Below are 21629 nucleotides of genomic sequence, written 5' to 3'. Positions count from 1 at the left end.
AGCAACGGCCTCGTGCCCAGCTCGGGGCGGTCGGTGGCAGGCAGGCAGCAGGGGCAGGGCCCCCATCCTGGGTGTAGGGGGGCGCAGTCATGCGTCTGGCACCTGCAGGGCCTCGTACCAGAGCCGGAGCCCAAGCAGTGTTCCCCTGCTCTCAGAACAGCGCAGGAGCACCCCTCCCCGGCGAGCGGCTACCTGGCGCTCAGGCCCTGCCCTGGCCAGCAGGCATGTGCCCCTGGGAGCCCCTGGCCCAAAGGTGGACACCCACCCAGGGCAGCGCACTTGCCCATGACTCGGGCAACAGCCAGGGGGACGGATCCTCCAGTAGGCTCCTGCCGGGCTGCAGGGGGCGGGTGCTCGTCCTCTGACCCAGGTGGCTGCGGAGGGCACCCCTTGAGCCACCACCACGAGTCCTGCAAGGCGCAGCCTTGGCTGAGGCACATGCAGTTGGGGAAGGGCGCCTCCCGGCCTGTCCACCTGCTGTCCAGACCCGTACCGGGCGTGGCTGGGAGAGCGGTCTGCATGCCTAACCCATGGGCCCCTGCCTGGAGCTGGCTCTGCACCTACCCTGGCCCGGGGCCCCAGGGGGCTCGGGACCCACAGGCCCCAGAGCTCACAGGCCATGGAGTGCGGTCCCCGCGTGCCAGGCCAGGGCTGGTCCAGAGGGGTCTTCACCAGTCCCTTACTGCCCGCTCCGGGCACAACCCGGCAGCCGCTGGCACATGGCCCCTCCCTGAGTGGCCGAGGTTCCTGTGATGGAGCAGCCCCGGGGAAGGCGGGCTGACGTGTTCCTGTCCCCCCAGGGGTTCCCTCGGGCTCCAGTGGCCTCGTGGCCCTGTAGTTGTTCAGAGGCCCTGCCGCCACGGGGCCGACGCTGGGCTGCTGAGCGCTCCCAGCAGGCAGCTGCACCTGCCGTCCTAGTCTCCCGCCCCACGGCCCTACGGCCCCACAGAGAGAATCCCAAAGCCCTAGCAGAGCTGAGGGGGAGGGGGCTGCCTCTGCGGCCAGCGGGGTCTGACCTGGGAGGCGCAGTGCGCCCGAGGACAGCGCCCCATGGGGTGTACACGGGGCAGGGACCAGGAGCCCCAGGCCCCACCCACACCCCAAGCCCTCCCCTTCATCTTGTGAAGGTGGCACAGCTGAGTGTTCCGTGCCACCCCCACAGGCCACCCCGCAGGCTGGCAGCTGCCTCCGCCCCACGGTCCCATCCCAGACCCACCGGAGGACGGGAGGGGCTCAGGCAGGGAGGCTGCATCCCCAGCACTGACGTCTGATCCGAGGTGCCAGCACCAGCTCCCCAGGCACACCTGAGACGCTGAGCCAAGGCCCCAGTGCCCGGCCCAGCCTTCCCGTCCTGTACCTCACGGCCAGGGAGCCAGACACGTGTGTGCTCACACGCACACACACACACACACACACACATACGCACACGCACATGCACACGCTCCTGCAACCGTGCTGGGGCAGGAGGCGAGGACCCGGTTACCTGCAGGGCTCCAGGCTCCTCGGGGCCACAGCAGAGCCCACACCCTTCCTCTCCTTGGCCTGCAGGTTCCGGGGCAGCGCGACACCCACGGTGCAGCTGATGCGCAGCAGGAGCGCCGCGAACAGCTGCGGGTAGAGCTCGAGCACCGCGGGCCCAGACGCCGGCGCGCTCATGACCTCGCACAGTGCGCACGTGGCCTGGGGGCGGTGGGGGGCACGTCAGGCTGGGCTCTGCGGGACCCTCGGGACCCTCTCGAGGCCGCATGCTGAAGGCCGGCCCGCCCCCAACTCGCCTGAAACTCGAAGCGCCCTGGGGCACCCCACGTGCGCGGAGATCTGGCTCCCGGGGGCGGGGAGGGGTGGGGGTGGGGGGAACGCCGCACAGGGAAGCCGCGGCCCCGCTGGGCCCCTGGCAGGCGCGGGGGCAGGGTGGTCCCCCTCGGGACAGGCCCCCGACCATCTGCTCTTGATTCCACAGCAGCAAAAAGGGGGAAGCAGCTCTGGCAGCTGCTGTGCCATCACCGTGGCCTCGCCTTCCCGCGGGATGGGGGCTTCCCTTGGGGCCAACAGCTGCGAGGCCTTTACGAGCCAGGCTTACCCCCCCCCCCCGGCTGCCAGGTGCCCGAGGGGGGCACCCAGGCCACCTGTGGGTCCTCCCGCCAGCGGCCCCACGGCCCCTCCCCGGCCTCCGGGAGCAGGGAGCAGGCCAGGCAGGCAGCCCCGGGGCCCCACTCACCGCAAGGGGCAGCAGTGTGGCCACGCGGCCCGGAGAGCTGCTCAGAAGGAAGGCCCGGGTCTCCTTGAACGGGACGTCCTTGCTCAGCTTCTCCAGGAGCAGCCCCAGGACCTGGGTAGTGAGGCTGGGCTCCACGGCCAGCGCCCGCCACAGGGTGCAGGTGTGGCTGCAGCAGGACGGAAGGACGGTCACCCCCGGGCCCCAGACGCGCCGCCAGACCTCCCCCGCTGCGGGGGGGGACCCCAGCCTCGGCCCGGGGGTCTGCAAACAGATGGCAAGCTGAGCTCGAGCTCGCAGCAACGAACCCCGAGCCCCGAGACGCGGCTGAGAGGGCAGCCATAGCCCCGCAGGCGGCACGGGACAGGACGCGGGCGGGAGGCGTGGGGGCCGCCTCCACTCACGACCATGGGCCGGCGGCGGGAGAAGTGCCCCAGGGCTGAGCAGAGACGGGACAGCGGGCGTCCCCGAAGCAGAGGATGGACAGTGCTCAGCACGGGGGGCAGCAAGGCCACGGCCGCCTGGCAGGGTGGTGGGATGTGCCTCCTCCCGCACACTGAACCCTCGCCGAGCTCGATTCCCGCCAGGTGAACGCACCTTCAGATCCCAAAAGGAGAGTCTGCACACCCTCTCCGAGGAAATGCCGGAAGATGGGCTGCAGGCGGAAGGGATGGAGGCCCAGATGCCACCACGAGGGACAATGCGCGTGCCCACCAGGAGGCGAGCCGTGCCGCGTGGGGGCGGGGACACTGGGGAGCCTGCACCTGCACCCAGGGCAGGGAACAGCTCACTCTCGGCACGCGGCCTTGTTGACCAAACACCCACGGCACCCACGCGGCAGCGAAGGGCCATGTCGTGTTCCGATAACTTTGCTTCTGGACAAATTTTAATTTCAAGTGATTTTCACAGTCATGAACTAGCCTCTGGCTTTCTTTGCCAGCTACTTGTGAGATTAAAACCCACCCTGGAGGGGATCCCAGGGTGGCTCAGGGATTGAGCATCTGCCTCCGGCTCAGGGTGTGACCCTGGGTCCCGGGATCGAGTCCTGCATCGGGCTCCCCGCAGGGAGCCTGCTTCTCCTCCTGCCTGGGTCTCTGCCTCTCTGTGTCTCAAGAATAAATAAAATCTTAAGAAAAAAACCAACCCACCCTGAGCTCACAGGTTGTGCACATGTGGTGGGCCGGACCTGGCCAGGGCTGCCCTGGCGTCACAGCGCAGGAATGAGCCGTACGGCCCAACAACAGGCAGGGCCACGTAAAGGGGGCAGAAAGAAACGCCCCATGACTGTGTTTACGTGGATTGTGTCATCGGAGCTTAAGACCGAGCACAACACGTGTCTGGGGACAGCCGTCGGGCAGCAGTGACATTTCTGGGTTTGGAGCTTGGGGCACAGGCACGGGCCGTGGCCCGCCTGCACGGCCTCCACGAACAGAGAAGCCAAAGCATGAAGAGCCAAGCGTGGGAGGCGTGGCCACGGCCCGGAGAGCTGGCGGCCACCACCAGACCCTCCCGGTCAATGCGGGTGCGGAGGGGGCCCCACGTACAGAGGCCCAGCACACAGCTAGGCTCTGTGTGCATGGGTCCCTCTCGGGGCAGCTGCTGGAAGACCAGAAACCGCACAGGACTTCAGAACTCATTTTGGGGAAAACAAACTCCTAAAAAAGGTCGTGTCAAGCTAGAAAGAGACAAGAATGAGGATCCAGAAGAAAGAGGGGAGACAGAAGTCCCAGATGGGGCTGGACGCTCGCCTCGCCACGGCAGAGGCACGACGTGGCCTTCACGCCGGAAGGACAGGCGGACAAAGAAAGGCCGCAGGGGCAGGACGGAGAGGCACCGAGGGCTGAGGACGCCCCGCACGGGAGTCTGCACAAGCAGAGCGGACACAAGTCAAGGAGAGGTGCGCGCACAAGCAGAGGCACCGACGGCAGGGCCGGGGCCGGGGGAGCACGCAGCTCGGGGCCCCTCCCAATAGGCGGACAGCAAAGGCCAGGGCACGGGCCTCAGGTGGGGGGACCCTTCCAGCTCGAGGACGGGTTGCTCCAGATGGTGGCAGGTGCCCCGCAGGGGCCAAGCTGGGACACAGAGTGCAGGAAGGGCTGGGAGCAGGCAGACCCCGCGCAGCCCGCAGGTGCCAGATACCTGTCAAAGGGCAGGGGGCTTCCCAGGAGGCTGGTGACCACCGCGGCGCAGTGCTGGGACGCCAGGAGGTGCACGCTGTGCTGGGCGGCCTGCAGGATGTACTCCTCTCGCGTCTCCTGCAGCTTGGAGCGAAGCACGCTCACGATCTCAGGCACCTGAGGGCGGGGAGCCACACAGGTCAGGCTGGGCACACGCACACGCACGCACTGGGAGCCCTTCCAGCACCAGCAGAGCACAGGGGCCTGGGGCGCACAGGAGGCGGCTTCGGGGTGCATATGGAGGCCCAACCGCGCCTGCCGGGCCCTTTCCGCCAGGAAGGGCAACACACAGCCACCTGCTGCCCGGACACGGACGCCCTTCGCCAGGCGAGCGATGCGCACCACCCCAGGACAGGGAGCGCAGGGAAGGGGACGCAGGTCCTTGGACAGTCCCAGAAGCCAGGGGCCATCAGGAGGGGGCAGACAGAGCGGAGCTGCAGGCAGCCGGTGCCCCTCCTGGCCCACCCAAGCCAAGGGCCTGGCTCCACAGCCAGTCGGGGGCCCACTGGCCCAGCACGGCAGGCAGGCCCCCTTGTGGGCACCGCCTCATCGCTACAGGCCCTGGGCCCACGGCAAGGGATTCTGGCCAGCACGGGGAGCCCCTACTGCCGAGGCTGCACAGCAGGGAGGACAGCTGACGAGACACGGTCCCCTGGACAGGGCAGCGCTGGCCGAGGACCCCACCTGAGAGGTGGGGGGGAGCAGGAGGAGCAAGGGCAGGGCACAGCTCTGATGAGGGAACGTTCCAGGCCAAGCCCACGCCTGCTCATGCGGTAGCGCATCTCACGTGTGGGGGACAAGGGCTGTGGATCTCGGCTGGGGAGGGCGTGGGCGGCACCGGGACAGGGGGACACCAGGACACTTGTCTTCTACAACTTTGGAGTTGGGACAGGGGGCTGATCCCCCGGCTGCTGAAGCATAGCACCCCGGCGCCAGAGTCCTGCTCCTGCTGACCTGGACCTGTTCCCCTGCATGCCCTGTGCCTTGTTGTTACACGGCTGCCGCAGGCCTGCCACAGAGCACCGCATCCTCTAAACTGGCCTGGGGTGCCCCGGCAGCGAGGACATGCGGGCTGGATGTGCGCCTCCACGTGCACCTGGTGGCCCTTGTGGCTGTGAGTCCCCTTGGCTCCCCCAGGCCCTGCGCTCAGGTGCGGAGCCCGCGTCCCCGCAGCAGCCTGTCCCCACAGGGCAGGCTCGCCGGCACCCTGAGCAAGTTGCTTCTTGTCCTTTGCTCACTTTGCATTTTCCTTTTGGGAACAGTGGCTCTTTCTCCTGACTTGTCTTGTCAGAGGTGTTTCTAATCGTTTCAGTGGTGTTGTCCATCTTCTCTACCCTTTTCCTTGCTCCGGCGTATTTCACGAAGCAGCGAGCAGGCCCTGGCGAGTGCGGTCGGTGAGCATGGCAGCAGGTCCCGGAGCTTGGCTGCAGAGGGCGCTCGGCCTGGGGCCGTGCCAACGTCCCGCTTCCCTGACCGGCGGGGCCCAGGGTAGGGTCTGCATTCCGACGGCCCACCATGTGGGGCTCAGCCTGCATGCCCTGCACCTTCTGGATTGTTCCAGGCTCACCTTTACCCGCCCAAGGCCTGTCCTCCTGGCAGCAGCCCCTTATGGTCTCTTGCCTCGTGGTCCCTTCACTGAGGCTTCGTGGAAGCAGGACTCCCCGCCACAGGGTTGGCCCGTGTAGGCGTGCGAGTCAGTGGTCTCCAGTGTGTTCCCAGGGTTGTGCAGCATCACCCCCAAAAGCAGCCTCATCTTCATCGGCCACCCCTCCGGAGCCCCTGGCCCCCCTTCCGGCCCCATAGACTCACCACACGAACGGACTCACACACTGTGTGGCCTTTGGTGACTTGTTTCTTTCATTGTGCACCACGTTTGCAAGGTTCATCCATATGTAGGTGTGTCGGTGCTTCCCTGCTCTCGGCTGCTGGATGATACTTCTTTGCAAGGATACGACTCGTTTCATTTATCTGTTCATTAATCGACAGGCATTTGCGTTGTGTCCCTTCTTCGGCCATTATGGTTGCTGCTGCTGCGAGTGTCTACATCCAGGTCTTTGTGTGGACGTGTCTCCGCTTCTGGGCACAGGCCTCGGAGCGGAGCTGCTGGGCCCCGGGTGAGCCTGCCGCAATGCTGCACGGCAGTAGGCACGTTTTGACTCCACTGTGTCCCGTTTCCTTGGCTTCCCTGCAGCTTCCCTCCAACCCAAGAGGCCCTGCTCCTACTTCTGACACCGCTGAGGCTAGAAGCCTGCAGTGTGGCTTCCTGTCTCGCCCTCTCTGCTCAGTTTTACAACGTGCTCTATTTGAGGATCGCTGCCTGTAGGGGTCGAGGGCTCAGTCCAGTCACATGTCACTTGCTAGGACCACATTTTCTGATTTGATGTCAGAGAAATTTAGAGTCTAACAGCGACCTGATGTGTCTAAGAGGACCCCTGCCAAGGTCTGTCAGGACAGGAAGGAAAATGACAGCCCACCAAGGCATCTGTGGGTACAAGATGCCAGCGTGCCACGTCACACATGAGACAGACACGCTCAAAGTGTGAACCTGGGTCAGCAATGCAGTCCCCTGGGGGAAGTGTGCGGAGTGCCATGTCTGTGAGCCTGAGCTGGAAAGGATGCTGTGCAAAAAGCAGCACCCTGAACACCCACCCACCAGCTCAGTACGTTGGGCCTGTGGAGAGGAGCCTGGATCTATCACAAGTGGGTGGGACCCAAAGCTATAAAACTCCTAGAGCAAAAAAAACAGGAAAAAGCTTCATGACATTGAATTTGGCAATAATTTCCCGGCTATAAAAGAACAGGCAACAAAAGCAAAAATACAGTGGCACCTGAGCAGCTCAGTCGGGTGAGCGTCTGTCTTCAGCTCAGGTCATGATCCCAGGGTCTGGGATCCCTGCTCAGGGAGGAGTCGGCTTCTGCCTCTGCCCCTCCCCCTGCTTATGCTCTCTCTCAAACAAAATCTTCAAAAAAAAAAAAAAAAAAAAAAGGAAAAAGATAAAAGAAAAATACAGGACTATAGCAAACTCAAAGACTTCGGTGTACACAGGGCAACTCGTTGGTAGAGCATGCGATTCCTGATCTCAGGGTCACAAGTTCAAGCCCCTCATTGGGTGTAGAGCTTTCTTAAAAAACAGACAAACAAAACTTTTATGCATCAAAGGACACAATCAACAGAGTGAAGAGGCAACCTGGGAACTTAGGGAAAAAACACCTGTAAATCATACATCTGATACCATGCTAATATCCAGAATATAGAAAGAACTACAACCCAACAACAACAAAAATTAAACAACAGGATTTTAAAATGGGCAAAGGACACGAACAGATTTATCTCCAAAGAAAATGTACAAATGACCAACAAGCACATCAAAAGATGCCCACCATCACTAATTGTGAGGGAAATGAAGTCAAAACCATTAGGAAGTACCATCTCACACCCGGCAGGATGGCCACTAGAAAAAAAAAGAAAAACAGATAACACGTGTTGGCAGAGATGTGGAGAAACTGGAACCCGTGTGCACCGTTGGTGGGAGTGCAAACTAGTGCAGCCACCGTGCAAAGCAGTACGGCAGGTCCTCAAATGGTAAAAACAGAATTACCGTATCACCAGAAATTCCATGCCAGATATTTACCCAAAGAACAGAAAGCAAGATCACGGAGAGACACCTGTATACCCATGTTCCCAGCATCACTTGCAACACCATGGGATGAACAAGTGAACACCGTGCGGCCTCTACATCCACACACCGGGACCACCATGCCCACTGCCTCCAGCCGGGTCCACCCCCTTCACTCACAGAGCCACCGGGCACTTGCTACAATTCAAGTCCAACCTGGGGAGCCCCACTGAATGCAACAATAAAATCCAAACCTTCACCCGGCCAATCCTGTGTCCCCTTCCCCCTGCCACACCTCTCCCCCCAAGTCCAGACCGCCGATGCCTCCCACCCGATACCTCCACACCCGCCGCAGCCCTTTGCTCAGTGCCCTTCCCTTTCCAGGGGTCACCAGACATAGTTCCCTTCCTACATGGCCCTTCCCAATGCTCTTCCATCTTCCCTGTCAGGAAATTCCTGCTCATTCCTCCCTGAGAAGGTATTTGTGATATATACATACTCATGCGTGTGCGTGCACGTGCGCGCCTCCAGCAGAGAACTATCCAGGATATACAGGACTTCCACACATCACTAAGAAAAGCACAGACAATCCAGAAAAAAAACGAGGACACTGGTGTCTTCACAAAGGACGGCCGAGTAGCCAGCAACACGTACAAACTACATAAGCTACCAGAGGAACACCAACTGGACTCTCACACCCAGCAGAAAGCATGGCAATGACGTGGCACACCAGACCCTACCACTGCCGGAGAGAGGGGAGTGGTCCCCTGCCTGCAGCGCCACCTGGGACAGCCACACGGGGGCCTCTCTCGCAGGCCCCAGCCCTTCCACCAGTATGTCCCCAATAGAAATGCACCCTCGTGTCCAAAGGACCTGGACTCTGGCAGCTTGCCCCATGTCCACGGAGGCTGGCGGGTGAGTGAACACGATGCCCCGCAGGAAGGAGTGGTGTGTGATGGACTGTGTGACCTGAGCACTGGGAGAGGCCGCACAAGGGCACGGATGGTGTGATTTCATTGTAAGGTGCAAACCAGGCCGAGCTCTGTACTGCTGGGAGGTGGTGACAGCCTGTGGGGGGTCGGCCTGTGGGACCGGGGGCTCAGGTGCTGGTGGGATGCTCTGCTCCTGCACCTCTGGGGGGCCTCCCAGGGCTGTGTACTTAGGACAAGTTCACTCCTCTGCTTGGATGCTTTCCAGGCAAACAGGTCTGCCTCTCAGGGGGTCACAGGGCAGGCGTTCCAGCAGTCCCCGGACCCCTGGGGCCTGCAGAGCTACAGGCCCTGTAGTGCAGGCACATGCATGTCAGCTGTCCGGCCACATGCACAGACCCAGAGCTGCTGCCAGTGCACACTTGGGAACAACCACATGGACAGCCTCCCACCAAGAGGGCACAGGGGTGACAGGGTGAACATGCAGGCAGCAAGGAACAAGTGGCACCTGAGCGTCCTGGGCACGGCCTCTCTGGGCCAGCAGGCTGCAGGACTATCCGGCTGCTGGAGCAGAGTGCCCAGCCAGTGCCCACTCGCTGCAGGGCTCCCTACACCTTACCCCTGCATCTACCTTCCCCTTCCCTCCCCCTCAGTTTCTCCGCAGTTACTTGTGCCAAATTCTGTCCTTTTCGCAGAGCAAGGGGGCCGAGCAGTGTGTGTGCCACCCAGAGCACGGGAGCAGGGGCAGCAGGGGCAGAGGGGGGTGCAAAGGGGCAGGAGGACCCCAGCAGGCCCCGCCCCCACCTTCTCCTGGAGCATGTTGCCGCGCTCCTTCAGCAGGCAGTTGACCATGACCGTGGCGGCTCGAGAACAGTTCCTGTCGGGGTCTCCCAGGCCCTCAAACATGGTCAGCAAGAGGCTGATGAGCTGCTCCGGGGGGAGGCGCTTCGCAATAATCTAGAAGGATGGTTGTGTCAGAAGAGTGGGAGGATGGGGAGCAGTGCCCACCACACAGACCCGGGCCACTGGGTTCAGGGGCTGCCCCCACTTCTGCCCCTCCTCCAGCCTTCCCTGCCCTGTCCAGGGCGCCCACACTGGCCCCTGGAGGATGGTCCCCAGGCGGCCACCTCCGGTCAGAGAGCCTCCAGGAGGCCCCTCCCGACCAGTTGGGGCGGGGAGCTGCTCTGGAGCGCTCCAGACCACAGAGTCAAGGGCAGAGGGCAGCCGTCCTGCCCCAACAGCCCAGCCACGGGCTGGACACCCATCCTCGTCCTCAGCACAGCAGAGCGAGTGCTGGTTAAAGTGGAGAAGCAGCACACAGGCTAGAGGAGGTCACAAACCACACATGGGAGCCACGAGCACGACGGTGGCTGGACATCCGCCACGTCTGGCCCCAAGCACACACGCACTTGCCACTCCACCTGGATTCGCCCAGGGTCAGTCTCTGCCTCCCATTGTCTGGGCACCTGCTCCCTTCTCCCTTCTGTAGGAGAGGAAGCCTCCAGAAGCCCGGAGGGCAATTTCCAGACGCCGAATGGAACTCCCCGGGAGCCAGCGGCTGAGCTCCTGACCATGCCCCTGCTGCCGGGCCTCAGAGGGTAGGCCCCAGGAGACGGAGGGAGTGCTGGTCAGAGGCGGTGCCACACCACGTTCTCTGAATGGGACCCGCCGATGTGCCCCGTCGCTGCGCCCTGCAGAGCCCGTGACAGGACGGTACTGACGGCCCAAGAGCCCCTCTCTGCCCCAGACACTGCCGCCCTCCCAAACTTTGTGGCTGCCGCCGTAGGTACCTGGGCTATGCTGTTGCAGGTGTGAAAGAGGATGGCAGAGTCGGGGTGCACGAGGCCTTCCTTGAGGGTGAGAAGCCGCTCAGCCACATCATCGCGGTAGTCACGGGAGAAGCCTTCAGAGGCAGGATGGAGAGTGGAGCTGGGCAGGTACTTCCCCAGCCCCCAAGGCCCAGACTCTGCCCCCCAGCCCTCCAGCATCTCTGCCTAGCCAGGGCTCACCCTCGTAGCCCAGCTGGAGGTACAGCAGGGCGTAGACGCAGCTCACAGCCTCCTGCCGCGTGGCAGGCCACAGGTCCGCGCACCGCGGGGAGAAGAGGCCTATGAGGAGGCCGAGGTTGTGGAAGGGCACCAGGGCCTAGAGAGGCAGATGGGGAGGGTCCTGCAGATACACTCGGGGGACAGCAGGAGATGGGGACTGGGGCCCAGCCACCTGCAGCACCTGGGCCCCGACATGGGCAGCCATGTGACCAGCACAGCCCCTCGCTGAGCTCCTCCCTCCCTGGAGGAGGGGTTCCCTAGGAGGAGGGCTGCGTAGTAGGTGTGTGCAGGCAGAGGGACATCAGGCTATAGAGGGGGTCCCCCCGGGCAGCAGAGAGGGGCAGGGTGCTGCTGATCCTGGCTGACAGGTGTGGGAAGTTCCCGCCCCTAGAAAGCAGGGGTGTTGTCAGGAGAGGGGCCGTGTGAGGTCCCCCTTTCATCCTAAATTTTTTTTTTTTTTTTTTTTTTTTTTTATGATAGTCACACAGAGAGAGAGAGAGAGAGGCAGAGACACAGGCAGAGGGAGAAGCAGGCTCCATGCACTGGGAGCCTGACGTGGGATTCGATCCCGGGTCTCCAGGATCGCGCCCTGGGCCAAAGGCAGGCGCCAAACCGCTGCGCCACCCAGGGATCCCCCCCCTTTCATCCTAGCTGGGTGTTGGTCCCAGTTTCCAGAGCGTCTTCAGTGCTCATGGAGCCTTGCTCCTCTGCTCTAAGCAAACAGCCTTGCCCACCCTGGGCCTTGTGACATCACTTACACACCCCTCGGCCTCTGCCTCCACCTGTCCCTGTGGGCCCTCCATCATGTGTGAGGCCTTTTCCGGAAGCCCCCCCACCCGGTCCCTGTCCATGCACAGGATCCTTTCAGAAAGCGCAGGCCTCTGCCTCTGCTCCCCTGAGGGCCCTCCCGAGCCAGAGTATCCATCAGAGGGAGGCTGGGGTGCTGGGCAGAGCACCTCATGGGACCAACTGCCATTCCTGCCAGTGAGGTCACACGTCTGTCACCTCACATGCCAGGTGAACTCCAGTTGGACTAGGGTTACGTGAAATGCAGGCCATGAAAGAAACGGAGTGGGAAAAGCCACCTAAAGCACACACGGAAAGCAGAAACCATCAGGAAACACACAGCAGATCCGGCCAGGCCAAGAATGAACGTCGGGCTGGTTACCAAACATGCTACCAGAACAGGAGAAGAAATAACTAGCAGCAAAACTCTCATCTAAGGGCTGGGGACTGGGAACCCTGGGTGGCGCAGCGGTTTGGCGCCTGCCTTTGGCCCAGGGCGCAACCCTGGAGACCCGGGATCGAATCCCACGTTGGGCTTGCTGCAGGGAGCTTGCTCCTCCCTCTGCCTGTGTCTCTGCCTCTCTCTCTCCTCTGTGTAGTCTCATGAATAAATAAATAAAATCTTAAAAAAAAAAAGAACTATGAAAAGAACCTTATCAATGGCCTCATTTCTAAATATCCACAAATCCATCCTAATAATAAGCAGTAAATACAATTGCAGAAAAAGCTACAAAACCTCCAAAACCAGACCGTGCAGCCCATGCTTCTTAGGGACCTGGAGGTAATAGATGTTACTGCCCAATGAAGTCATCCATCAATTCCATGCAATCCCTACCAAAATCCAAGATCACAACAGGAATATTTTAGGACTAATTCATCCTAAAATCACCCAGGCTGATGATCTTGTTAAGATCTTGTTAAGAACAACTGTGGAGCAAGGAGCAACTTCATCTCAGCAAATACTGAAGCGTGTCCCGAAAGTGCAGCCCTTGGAACAAGCCCCTGCACCCCCACTCCGCCCACCCCAAAGGACATGTCCTTCCCTCAGTGTTCTGAGCATTCCAGCGCTCCTGCCTCGAGTGTCCTCATCGTCTTTTCCCCCTGGTCCCCATCACCCACCTCCACATTAATCCCAGCTAATCCACAGGCTCCCAAGGACAAGGGTGCCCATCAGACCTGACTCGGTGCCCAGCCCTGGGGGCAATTCCTGGCCTGATTGCTCTTCTGTCTCCGGAAAGAGGATGGTGGGACTAGTGCAATGTGGGGTGATCCCAGGACAAGCACCAGGAGGGCCAGGAAGCTGGTAGGGTGCCCGGGGACATAGGCGCCCTGAGCCAAGGGACCCAGGACAGGGCTGGGTACTCACGCTGACGTGCAGGTGCTCCAGGAAGTACCGCAGCAGGCAGGCACTTAGGCTGAGCGCCCGCACCCTCTCATGGCCCCGTGGGGACTTGATCCATGGGCTCAGATGCTAGGGAAGAGGGGGCTTCACACAGGTGCCAGCTCAGGGGTTAGCCTGGGAAGCAGGAGCCTATGCGCCGCAGGCAAGTCAGCATCCCTGCCAGGCCACCCGCCCCGGCTGCGAGGGCCAGCAGGCCAGGTCAGAGCAGGTCGCCCACCGTAGCTCCCGCTCCTATAGGTTTAGCTGTTCTCAGGAGCCAGGGAGTCCCACCCCTGCAATTGCTGGGAAGGCAGTGAGAGGTGCAGCCTGGCTACCACCTGCCCCCACTCTGCCATCTCGACAGCCCTAGACGGTCAGGACCTCCCAGCTGGGGTCCTGCAGGCTCTCTCCGCCCCCATGCAGGCCGTGGAGGACGGGACTACAGGCTCCCACCGGGGCTCACCTCCGTCTGCACACCTGCCCGGGAAGGCGGGGGCGCTGCCCCTGCTCACAGATCCCCTCCCCACCCCCACCACACACGTGTAGACAGCACCCACCCCCCGGTGCCCGCCAGGGCAGGGCACACCCCTGCACACCTCCACCATGATCTGCAGGCCCTGGGGGGTCATGTTCCGCCGAAGGAGGCCCGTCAGCAAACCCTCAAGGGCACGCATGGTGTCCAGGTACAGGGACTAGAGAGAGAAGAGGTACCAGCCAAGCAGTGAGCCTGCCTCCCCCGCGGCCTGCCTGCCGTCTCCGCGGGTGCCCGCCATACCTCCTGGTGGTCATCCTCTCCCTCAGGCTCAGGCAGCACGGGCAGGACGCTGTGCAGACAGCTGTGAATCAGGTCCGCCTGCACGTGCTCTTCCAGCGCTGGCTCCAGGGAGCTGATGAGGAGTCAAGGGCCCGAGGCTGCTGCACCCGCCACCCCCTGTCCAGAGGGCACGTGCACAGACGGCAGCCCCCCAGGCTCCCCTCACACCCAGAGAAAAGGATACGCCATGTAAGTGCAGGCGAGCATGGCCTTCTTCCGAATGGGTGTTCTCAGGGAGTCTGGGGGCTCCGCCTTGATGAACTCCTGGGGGAGCCAGCCCCTGACTCAGCTTCCCCCTGCCCCTGGCAGCCACGTGCCTGGTGCTGGCTTCAGGCCAGCTCCGTCCCTCCACCCAAGGGGGCGCTGCGGTCCCCCACTGTGTGTGCCCCTGGTCCACCCCAGGCCCCGTCCGGCGCTCACCATCATCTGTGCCACCAGCTCCGCTTTCCGGGAGAAGTGGAAGGAGTTGGCCTGTGCGCTGCTGCAGATGGCCTGGCTGGCCATGCACACGCTCTGGACAAGACACAGCTTCAGAGCCGGATCCTGGAAGGACACGGGGCTGCAGGAGGCCGCCCACACCTGCCCCCACAGCTTGGCTCCACCTGAGGTGGTGGCCGCTGCCTCTCCGCCCTTGGGGCTGAACCCAGAACAGGTGGCCACGCAGAGCCGGAGGCCAGACCACAGGCCCTCCCCTGGGTCCGCAGCCACACGCACATGCTCCTGCCTGAGGGACCTCTCAGCCCATCCTCCAGCTCTCGCCAAAGCCGCACGGACAGGGGCCCGGTAATGGAGCCCCCGCAGCACTCAGTTCTCTGCCTGGCCAGGGCACGAAGGGCCAGAAGGAGAGACATTTGTCGGAATATCCTCCCCGCCAGCCAACCCAAGAGGGTCCACTCTCTAAGGGAAGCCCAACTGCCCCTACTGAGGCGCGACCTGGTTAGTGCCAGAGATCCCAGAGAGGAGACATATTAGTAAAGCCAGAAGGGCTGACTGTTGTCACTGAGAGTGAGCCCTGTGAGCATCAGGGAGCAGAGCCCAGCCTGCGGGGCTGCCACCCAGCCACCTAGGAGTCCTTCTGTCCACCCGCCGGCCAGGCTGAGGCCAGAGCGCTAGCCCCTGGGCCCCCGTCCTGGTCGCGAGAGGAGGAGCTGCTCCGAGGTGAGTGGGGATGGCCCTGGTGCGAGGCTGCAGAAAGCTGTCCCCGTGGATGGGACCAGGGAACCCCCTGAAGCTCACGGCCAGCCCAGCCCCGAGAAGAGAAAAGGCAAAAGGCAGAGTTCACACTTAACTCCTACACACTGTACCTTCGTCTCTACCTTTATTCCCAGAACCTGAACAACAAAAGTGAAAGGAATTAACACAGGCGACTGTGGCGGCTGGGCCCTCCCCATGGGTGCTGTGCCGGGGCACCCACCTTGGTGCTAAAGTACTGGAATATGTTCCGGAGGATGTCCGACTCGACCTTGGCCAGCACCAGCTCCCGGGGGGCCCGTGCCGCCACGTGGCCGTAACACAGGATCAGCGTGCCCTTCAGCTTTTCCACCTCATTCTCGTTTCGGTCCTGAGAGGCCAGAGGAGTTGGCAGAGCCTCCGTTACAGTTCATTGCATGCCCCCCAACAGGAGCCCGGCGCTCACACCCCCCAAGTCCCTCTGGAAGAAGGGCAGGGCCAGTCAGCAACGTCACAGGTGCCAGCTAAGTGGCGGAAGGTGCCACCTGACGCAGGAGAGAGTCCGCCTATCAGGTCTGCAGAAGCGACAGGCAGGCCAGCCTTAGGCCCACTGGGGGCCACGTTGGGGAGGGAAAGGACCGAGTCAGGGACCAGGTGGGAGGGGGCAAGCAGAAGGGACAGTGGGAGCTGAGAGACAATGGGAGGGGGGGCGGGGTCCAGTGCTCTCTGCCCTGGAGCCCCTCCATCCGCGGGGCCCTGCAGATTCTGCAAATACAACAGGCCGCAGGAGTCCATGCCTCCTGAATCGAGCTACCCTGAGGATGCAGCCTCCATGGTGCCCGGGGGCAGAGGACACACAGACAGCAGGAGGGCAGCCCCATTCTGGCCCCTGGGAGCCCTCTGGGGGCCGCCTGCCCCTCGTCCCCAGCTGGGAGGGGCACCGCACACCAGGAACCCTGGACCAGACGCCACCTCCCTGCCTTGGCCCCACCTGAGCGCAGGCAGCTCCCCAACGCCCAGACCCTAGGACCTCAAATCACGGCACCTCGGCCAAGACATAAGCACAGGCCGGTCCCACCTCAGACGGCCCCCTCGCTGTCACCCTGACCCCAGTACCTTAAAAATGTTGAAAATGCCAGTGGATTTTCTGAACACGTCCGACCTCATGAAGTCCTCCAGCTGGGCCAGGACGTCGTCCAGGTGAGAGATGGCACAGATCCCAAAGCAACAGGCGAGGCCCTAGGGAAGCACACAGGTGCTCTCATACCCAGGCCAGGACACACGCACACGAGTGCCTGGGGGGCTCCTGGGCACGGCGGCAGCCACCTCACGCTCGGCCTCCTCCTGGTGCCTGGCTGTCTCCAGCAGCTCCTGCAGCTGCTTCCTCACCACCTCCTTGCTGGAGGCGGCGCCCAGCGTAGTTCCAATGCATTTATACAGGAAGTTCTGCAACAGAGCAGAGAAGCACGGCTGTGCTTGACGCTCCCGTGCGGGCGCCAACCACACATGGGAGGAGGGGCTGCTGGGAACCCACCACACAGCCACTGCAAACACCATGACAGTTTTGGGCAACAGCGTGCGGAGCAAGAGGTAGGGGCAATGGGCTCTGACATGTCCCAGCCACCAGCCACCAGGGACACATCCAGGCACAAAGTCCCACAGAATCAAGCACAGGAACTTGGGAGCCTAAGGCCCGTGCCCAGGACCCCTTGTTGTGGGACACCCCGACCCCTGTGCACCTTCTCCTGGGCTATCCCGTTGTAGCAGGGCAGCTGTTTGGACATCTCTAGGCTCAGCTGGCAAGTCCACGTGTTGTCAGACACAACAGTCAGAGTGTCGCGAAGGAACTGTGGGCAGGAGCTAGAGCAGTGAGGGGCCAGGAACACACCCTGCACAGGGCTGGCTGGGGAGGGCACTGAGGCCCCAAGGCGCCCTGTGCAGTGACCCCAGGGCGGTTCCGTGCCACAGCTCACAGTGGCCTGTAGGCGACCTTCGAGCCTGGCCGTGCACACCCTGGGCTGTCGGGTGCACAGTGGGCCAGGCAAGGGCAGCACAGAAGGCTCCTGGGCCAGACGGAGGACCTCAGAGCCCCCATAACGTGCCCCGTCACAGCAGGGCGAGTGATCTGCGAGGGAGGTAGACAGTCCTCACGCCGGGGGCACGGCCTGTCCCCCGCCCCCTAGGTCAAGGCAGCCATCACACAACCGTCGGGGGTGCAGCCCCCATAGGCATGCACTGCCCCGACTCTCCCAACCCAGGCGGAAGCAGGCCTCCGTGCCCAAGATGGGCCACACCCCCGGGGCCCCGGCTCTCACCGCCAGCAGCTTTTCCTCCCACTCCTTCTGTGACAGGGTTTCTTCAGTATGTTCTGAAATGACAGTCGCTCAGTCAGCCTCGCCCGACCCAGCAAGCAGGAGTGCAATTCAGAGAACCGGGCCCAGGTCCCTGCCCAGCACCTTCCAGATATGCCTCACCCCGTGTTTGGGAGCGCCAGGACTGCTCCCACACCCCAAATGCTCCTGGGTGACACCCAGCCTCTCGAGGACACCTTTCCAGCCCCATGTCCCTGAAACTCAGGGGAGGCTGTTTCTTCCAAGTTAAAAAACTCTGGTCCCCAAAAGCAAACCCAGATGCACACCAGCAAAAATGGGGTCAGAGGCAGAGGAGCCTCACCGTCCAGGTGCTCCAGCAGCAGGGGAATGGTGGTCGCCCACCGCTGACCCAGCAAAGGGTGGATGTTCCGATGCAAGACGTTCAAGAGGCGCAGTGAGGCGGCCCCACGGCCGTCCCCCAGGTAGGGGTGGGAAGACACGGTCTGAGGAAGTACAGTGGGGAGCTCCAGACCCAGGGCTCAGCAGGCCTCATGGGGGGAGGCAAGGAGGTTCCACGGGCAGCACCTGACCAGCCCCCACGGCAAGACAGCACGTGGCAGGGGACATAGGGACCCAAGGCGAGCCTGCTCCTTCCCGACTCCGTCAGTAGCTGTGTGGTTAGGGGAGATGACAAAGGCCACACAGAACACTCACCAGCAGTCTTGTGGTTATGGCATAGGGTGAAGGGAGGCTCACTGGAAAGAAAGTGGTAGAAATGCTCAGGGGGCTGCTTGCCACAGGGCCCCGGCCTGGCCGCACCCTGGGTAGGGGTGTAGTTGGGTTCAGGGCTCCCGGGGAGCAAGAGGACAGGTTCAAGGGTGAGATCAGGGTTAGGAAGACGTGCCGGGGGCAGGGGCGCACCGTTGCCGTCGTACTGGATGAGGAAGGCATCAGCTCCCACCTCCTGCTTCTTCTGGGCCAGGTGCACGAGGCTCCGGCAGAGGTGGGTCAGCGCCCCGGTGAAGCGCGTGGGCGTGAGGAACTCAAGCAGGTACGGCCAGAGGACCTGGGGGCAGAGCCATGGTCCATGCCCAGCACCTTGGGCGTGCGGGCTACAGCAGCGGCAGCCCAGGAGCTCCCCCTCGGCACTGCGGGGACTCGGGAAGGCTTGGGGAGGTGGCCCGGCGAGCACCCCTGCCCCTGTGGCTGCCCAGCACGGGTTCAAGTCACTGGGCCACAAGGTCAGGAGGCAGCGGTCGGTCACAACGAGGCAGCCAGGGCACCGGGGGCCAGGAAGCCAGCTGTCCAGGTGAGCCCGGGCGCAGGCTGAGGGGCTGGCCACACACTCACGTCGCTCATCCTATCCACGGTGGTGCTGACCAGGTAGAGGGTGCTGATGCTGATGGCTCGTACGCCGTCCTCTGGGAGGTCCTCGCTGTCAGGCGCCAGCTTCCGAGGCTGGTGTGGGGGAGGAGCAGAGGGAGGAGCACGCGTGGGCTGCTGTGGTTCTACTCTGGAGGCTCTGGGCTCTGAGGACAGAGCCCGTATGCAAACAGGCAGGCCCTTCCCAGCCCAGCGCAGAGGGGCAGCCATGACACCTGCTACCTGCCACCTGCTGTGGGCAGGTAACACGGGCGGCACTAAGGCTTCCCACGGAAACAGGCTCAGCCGGCCTACTTCTAGTCTCCAGAGTAACAGAAACCTCAAGCCTTCCCTGCCAGCCATGGGCTCCATGGACTCCAGAAGAAATCACCTGATCCTCAACTGTGGCAAGCTGAGCTCCGTAGAAACGGGAGGGCCTTTGTGGAAATGACAGTCACCTGGGAAAACCCCCGTTTTTGACCAAGAACAGGCTGCAGCTTCTGCAGCCCAAGTCAGCAGTTTCTCTGGGGGCACCTATCGTCCTGTCTGCTAAGACCGCGCTCCAAAGCCCAGCTCCCTAGGAAGGTTCCTTGCAAGAAAAGGGCTCCTGTTTTCTAAATGTCTGGTCTGAGCCTTCCATTCATGCTTTGAAATACCAAAAGGCAAACCCCGAATAACAAAGAGAAATGGCCAAAATGCTATGACTGGAGGAGACCCAACTCTTCTCCCTCGGAGATCAAAGGTCAAGTAGAGAAAATAGGGATGGTCAGGCCTTGAATAACAAGTTATAAAGCATGCTCTTTTTTTTGTTTGTTTGTTTAATTTATGATAGTCACAGAGAGAGAGAGAGGCAGAGACACAGGCAGAGGGAGAAGCAGGCTCCATGCACCGGGAGCCCGACGTGGGATTCAATCCCGGGTCTCCAGGATCGCGCCCTGGGCCAAAGGCAGGGGAGGTAGCCCGGCGAGCAGCTAAACTGCTGCGCCACCCAGGGTTCCCTAAAGCATGCTCTTTACATGAACACAGATAGAACTTCATCCTGAACAAACATGAACAACTTCAAATGCCTGACCATCTATTAGGTCCACAAGAAGATCTCAAGAAACTTATTTTTTTTAAATGATTTTATTTATTTAAGTAACTTCCCCCCATGGGGGCTTGAACTAAACAACCCTGAGGTCAGGAGCTGCACGTTTCGCTGACTGAACCAGCTGCGTCCTCTCTCAACAAACTCTGAAAAGCAGAAATAAACCTGGCCACATTCACAACAGACAATACGATAAAATTACGAGTCCACAACGGCCGTGAATAACTGTCCACCTAGAAAAATTTTTAATATTCTAAAATAAATCTTCAAATCGCCAAACCCTGGAGACGAACAGACTACGACAGAGGTCTTGATTCTGTCCAGTACGTGCCCAATGACCTAGGTGACTGTGAAACGGGCCAAAGCAGCAGGGGTGAGCCTCCTCAGGCCTGTGGGAACAGCACCAAGCTGGACCCCTCGCGAGGGCCGTTTTAGAGGCAAGGTAGCAAGCAGCATCCACTCTGCTTAATCTCTAGTGTTTTAACTTAAACACAGAGGACCCGGGTGAGGATGCAGAGATCCCTCGTCCAGGGCTGCCTCAGCTCGGAGCTGACCTGGGCAGGCAGGGTGGCTCCATGGGCCTGCAAGACCAGGGCCGGGATGGCTCAAGGCTGTGGCGAGACCACCGACTCATGCCTGTGTTTCTGCCCTCTACCATACTCTCCCTCAGGAGGAAACTTGGATTTGCTCAGTAACTTTTTCAATAGAAAAGCCCCAAAGAGGGACGCCTGGGTGGCACAGCAAATGAATGTCTGCCTTTGGCTAGGGCGTGATCTTGGGGTCCCAGGATCGAGTCCCATATCAGGTCCCCTGCATGGAGCCTGCTTCTCCCTCTGCCTCTGTCACTGCCTCTATCTCTGTGTCTCTCATGAATAAATAAATAAAATCTTTAAAAAAAAAAGAAAAAGAAAAAGAAAAGCCCCAAAGAGAACCGCGTATCTGTCCCGCCTCTCTCTTCGGAGTCCTGGGAGCTAGGGGAGGGAAGCACTAAAGCTGCGGAGGCCCCAACTCTGAAGAGAGACAAACTGAGGTCCGAGCTCCCCATCCCCCCAGCGGAGGCCCCTCCCCTCCTCTCGCTGCCCCACTCCCGGCAGAGGCCCCGCCCCCTGGGCTGAGCTGTGCAGGTTCTGATGACCATGCCTCCTCAGAGAAGGGCTGACAGCCCCTGACCGCCGGCGCATGGGTGGGGGGGCCCCCTTACCTCCGACTCCGGGGGCAGGGCACACTGCTGCACAATGTACTCGACCATCGCCTCTCCTCCAGGCTGCTCCAAGTAGCCGTGGTGGGCCATGGCGCTGATCACCTGCACCACAGCCCGCTTCACCTGCCCAGGACTCAGGGAGGTCAGGAAGGGGCCTCAGAGGGAGCCCTGGACCCACCACCATCCAGTCGGGAGACAGGGATCTTGCTGCCCCTCTGCCGGTAGCTTTCCTGCACCCACACCTGTACCACCCCTTGGTGGGCACCTGCGCCTGCCCCCATGCCCCACCTACTCTTGTATCTGCATCTGTACCTGTGCCTGCACCCACCCCACTTCTTCAGCACCCCTCAGCTGCACACGTGGCCTCCTGGCCGCCCTGGGGGGAAGGCCTCTTTCCCTCCGGTGCCCCCCCACACCTCCCTCCCTGCCCGGGCACTAGACTACTGGCCCTCTACCCAGTGCTTGTTCCACCGTGGGCTGCAGGACTACCGCTCCCGGGGGCTAGCACCTCTCATGGGCCATCACCCCGG

The 21629-nt window shown here is 61.8% G+C and overlaps 1 protein-coding gene across 11 annotated transcripts in view; it reads right to left on the bottom strand.

The window, feature by feature from the left end:
• Window positions 1–21629, bottom strand: part of MROH1 (maestro heat like repeat family member 1) — a 70345-nt gene that overhangs the window by 3773 nt on the left and 44943 nt on the right. For 8 of the 11 annotated variants that reach the window (XR_012007234.1, XM_072775427.1, XM_072775426.1 and 5 more), the window contains 22 exons: window positions 21100–21222; window positions 18800–18907; window positions 18371–18515; window positions 18164–18204; window positions 17811–17952; window positions 17453–17505; window positions 16877–16984; window positions 16464–16583; window positions 16254–16376; window positions 15382–15528; window positions 15272–15298; window positions 14388–14510; window positions 14152–14231; window positions 13929–14040; window positions 13750–13845; window positions 13139–13243; window positions 10948–11083; window positions 10729–10841; window positions 9743–9895; window positions 4355–4509; window positions 2219–2384; window positions 1484–1680 (listed from right to left, as the gene is read on the bottom strand). Coding sequence is in view for 10 of the 11 variants with exons in the window: in XM_072775427.1 (XP_072631528.1) it covers window positions 1484–1680; window positions 2219–2384; window positions 4355–4509; window positions 9743–9895; window positions 10729–10841; window positions 10948–11083; window positions 13139–13243; window positions 13750–13845; window positions 13929–14040; window positions 14152–14231; window positions 14388–14510; window positions 15272–15298; window positions 15382–15528; window positions 16254–16376; window positions 16464–16583; window positions 16877–16984; window positions 17453–17505; window positions 17811–17952; window positions 18164–18204; window positions 18371–18515; window positions 18800–18907; window positions 21100–21222 (2573 nt within the window). In the remaining variant the exon portion in view is untranslated. The remainder of the gene's footprint in view (window positions 1–1483; window positions 1681–2218; window positions 2385–4354; window positions 4510–9742; window positions 9896–10728; window positions 10842–10947; window positions 11084–13138; window positions 13244–13749; window positions 13846–13928; window positions 14041–14151; window positions 14232–14387; window positions 14511–15271; window positions 15299–15381; window positions 15529–16253; window positions 16377–16463; window positions 16584–16876; window positions 16985–17452; window positions 17506–17810; window positions 17953–18163; window positions 18205–18370; window positions 18516–18799; window positions 18908–21099; window positions 21223–21629) is intronic. The other 3 variants (XM_072775430.1, XM_072775432.1, XM_072775433.1) reach the window with 2 other exon arrangements.

This window comes from Canis lupus, chromosome 14, assembly GCF_048164855.1.
Source record: "Canis lupus baileyi chromosome 14, mCanLup2.hap1, whole genome shotgun sequence".
Taxonomy (NCBI): Eukaryota; Metazoa; Chordata; class Mammalia; order Carnivora; family Canidae; genus Canis; species Canis lupus.
The sequence above is the reverse complement of the archived record's forward strand: the minus strand, read 5'-3'. Positions and strand labels throughout refer to the sequence as shown.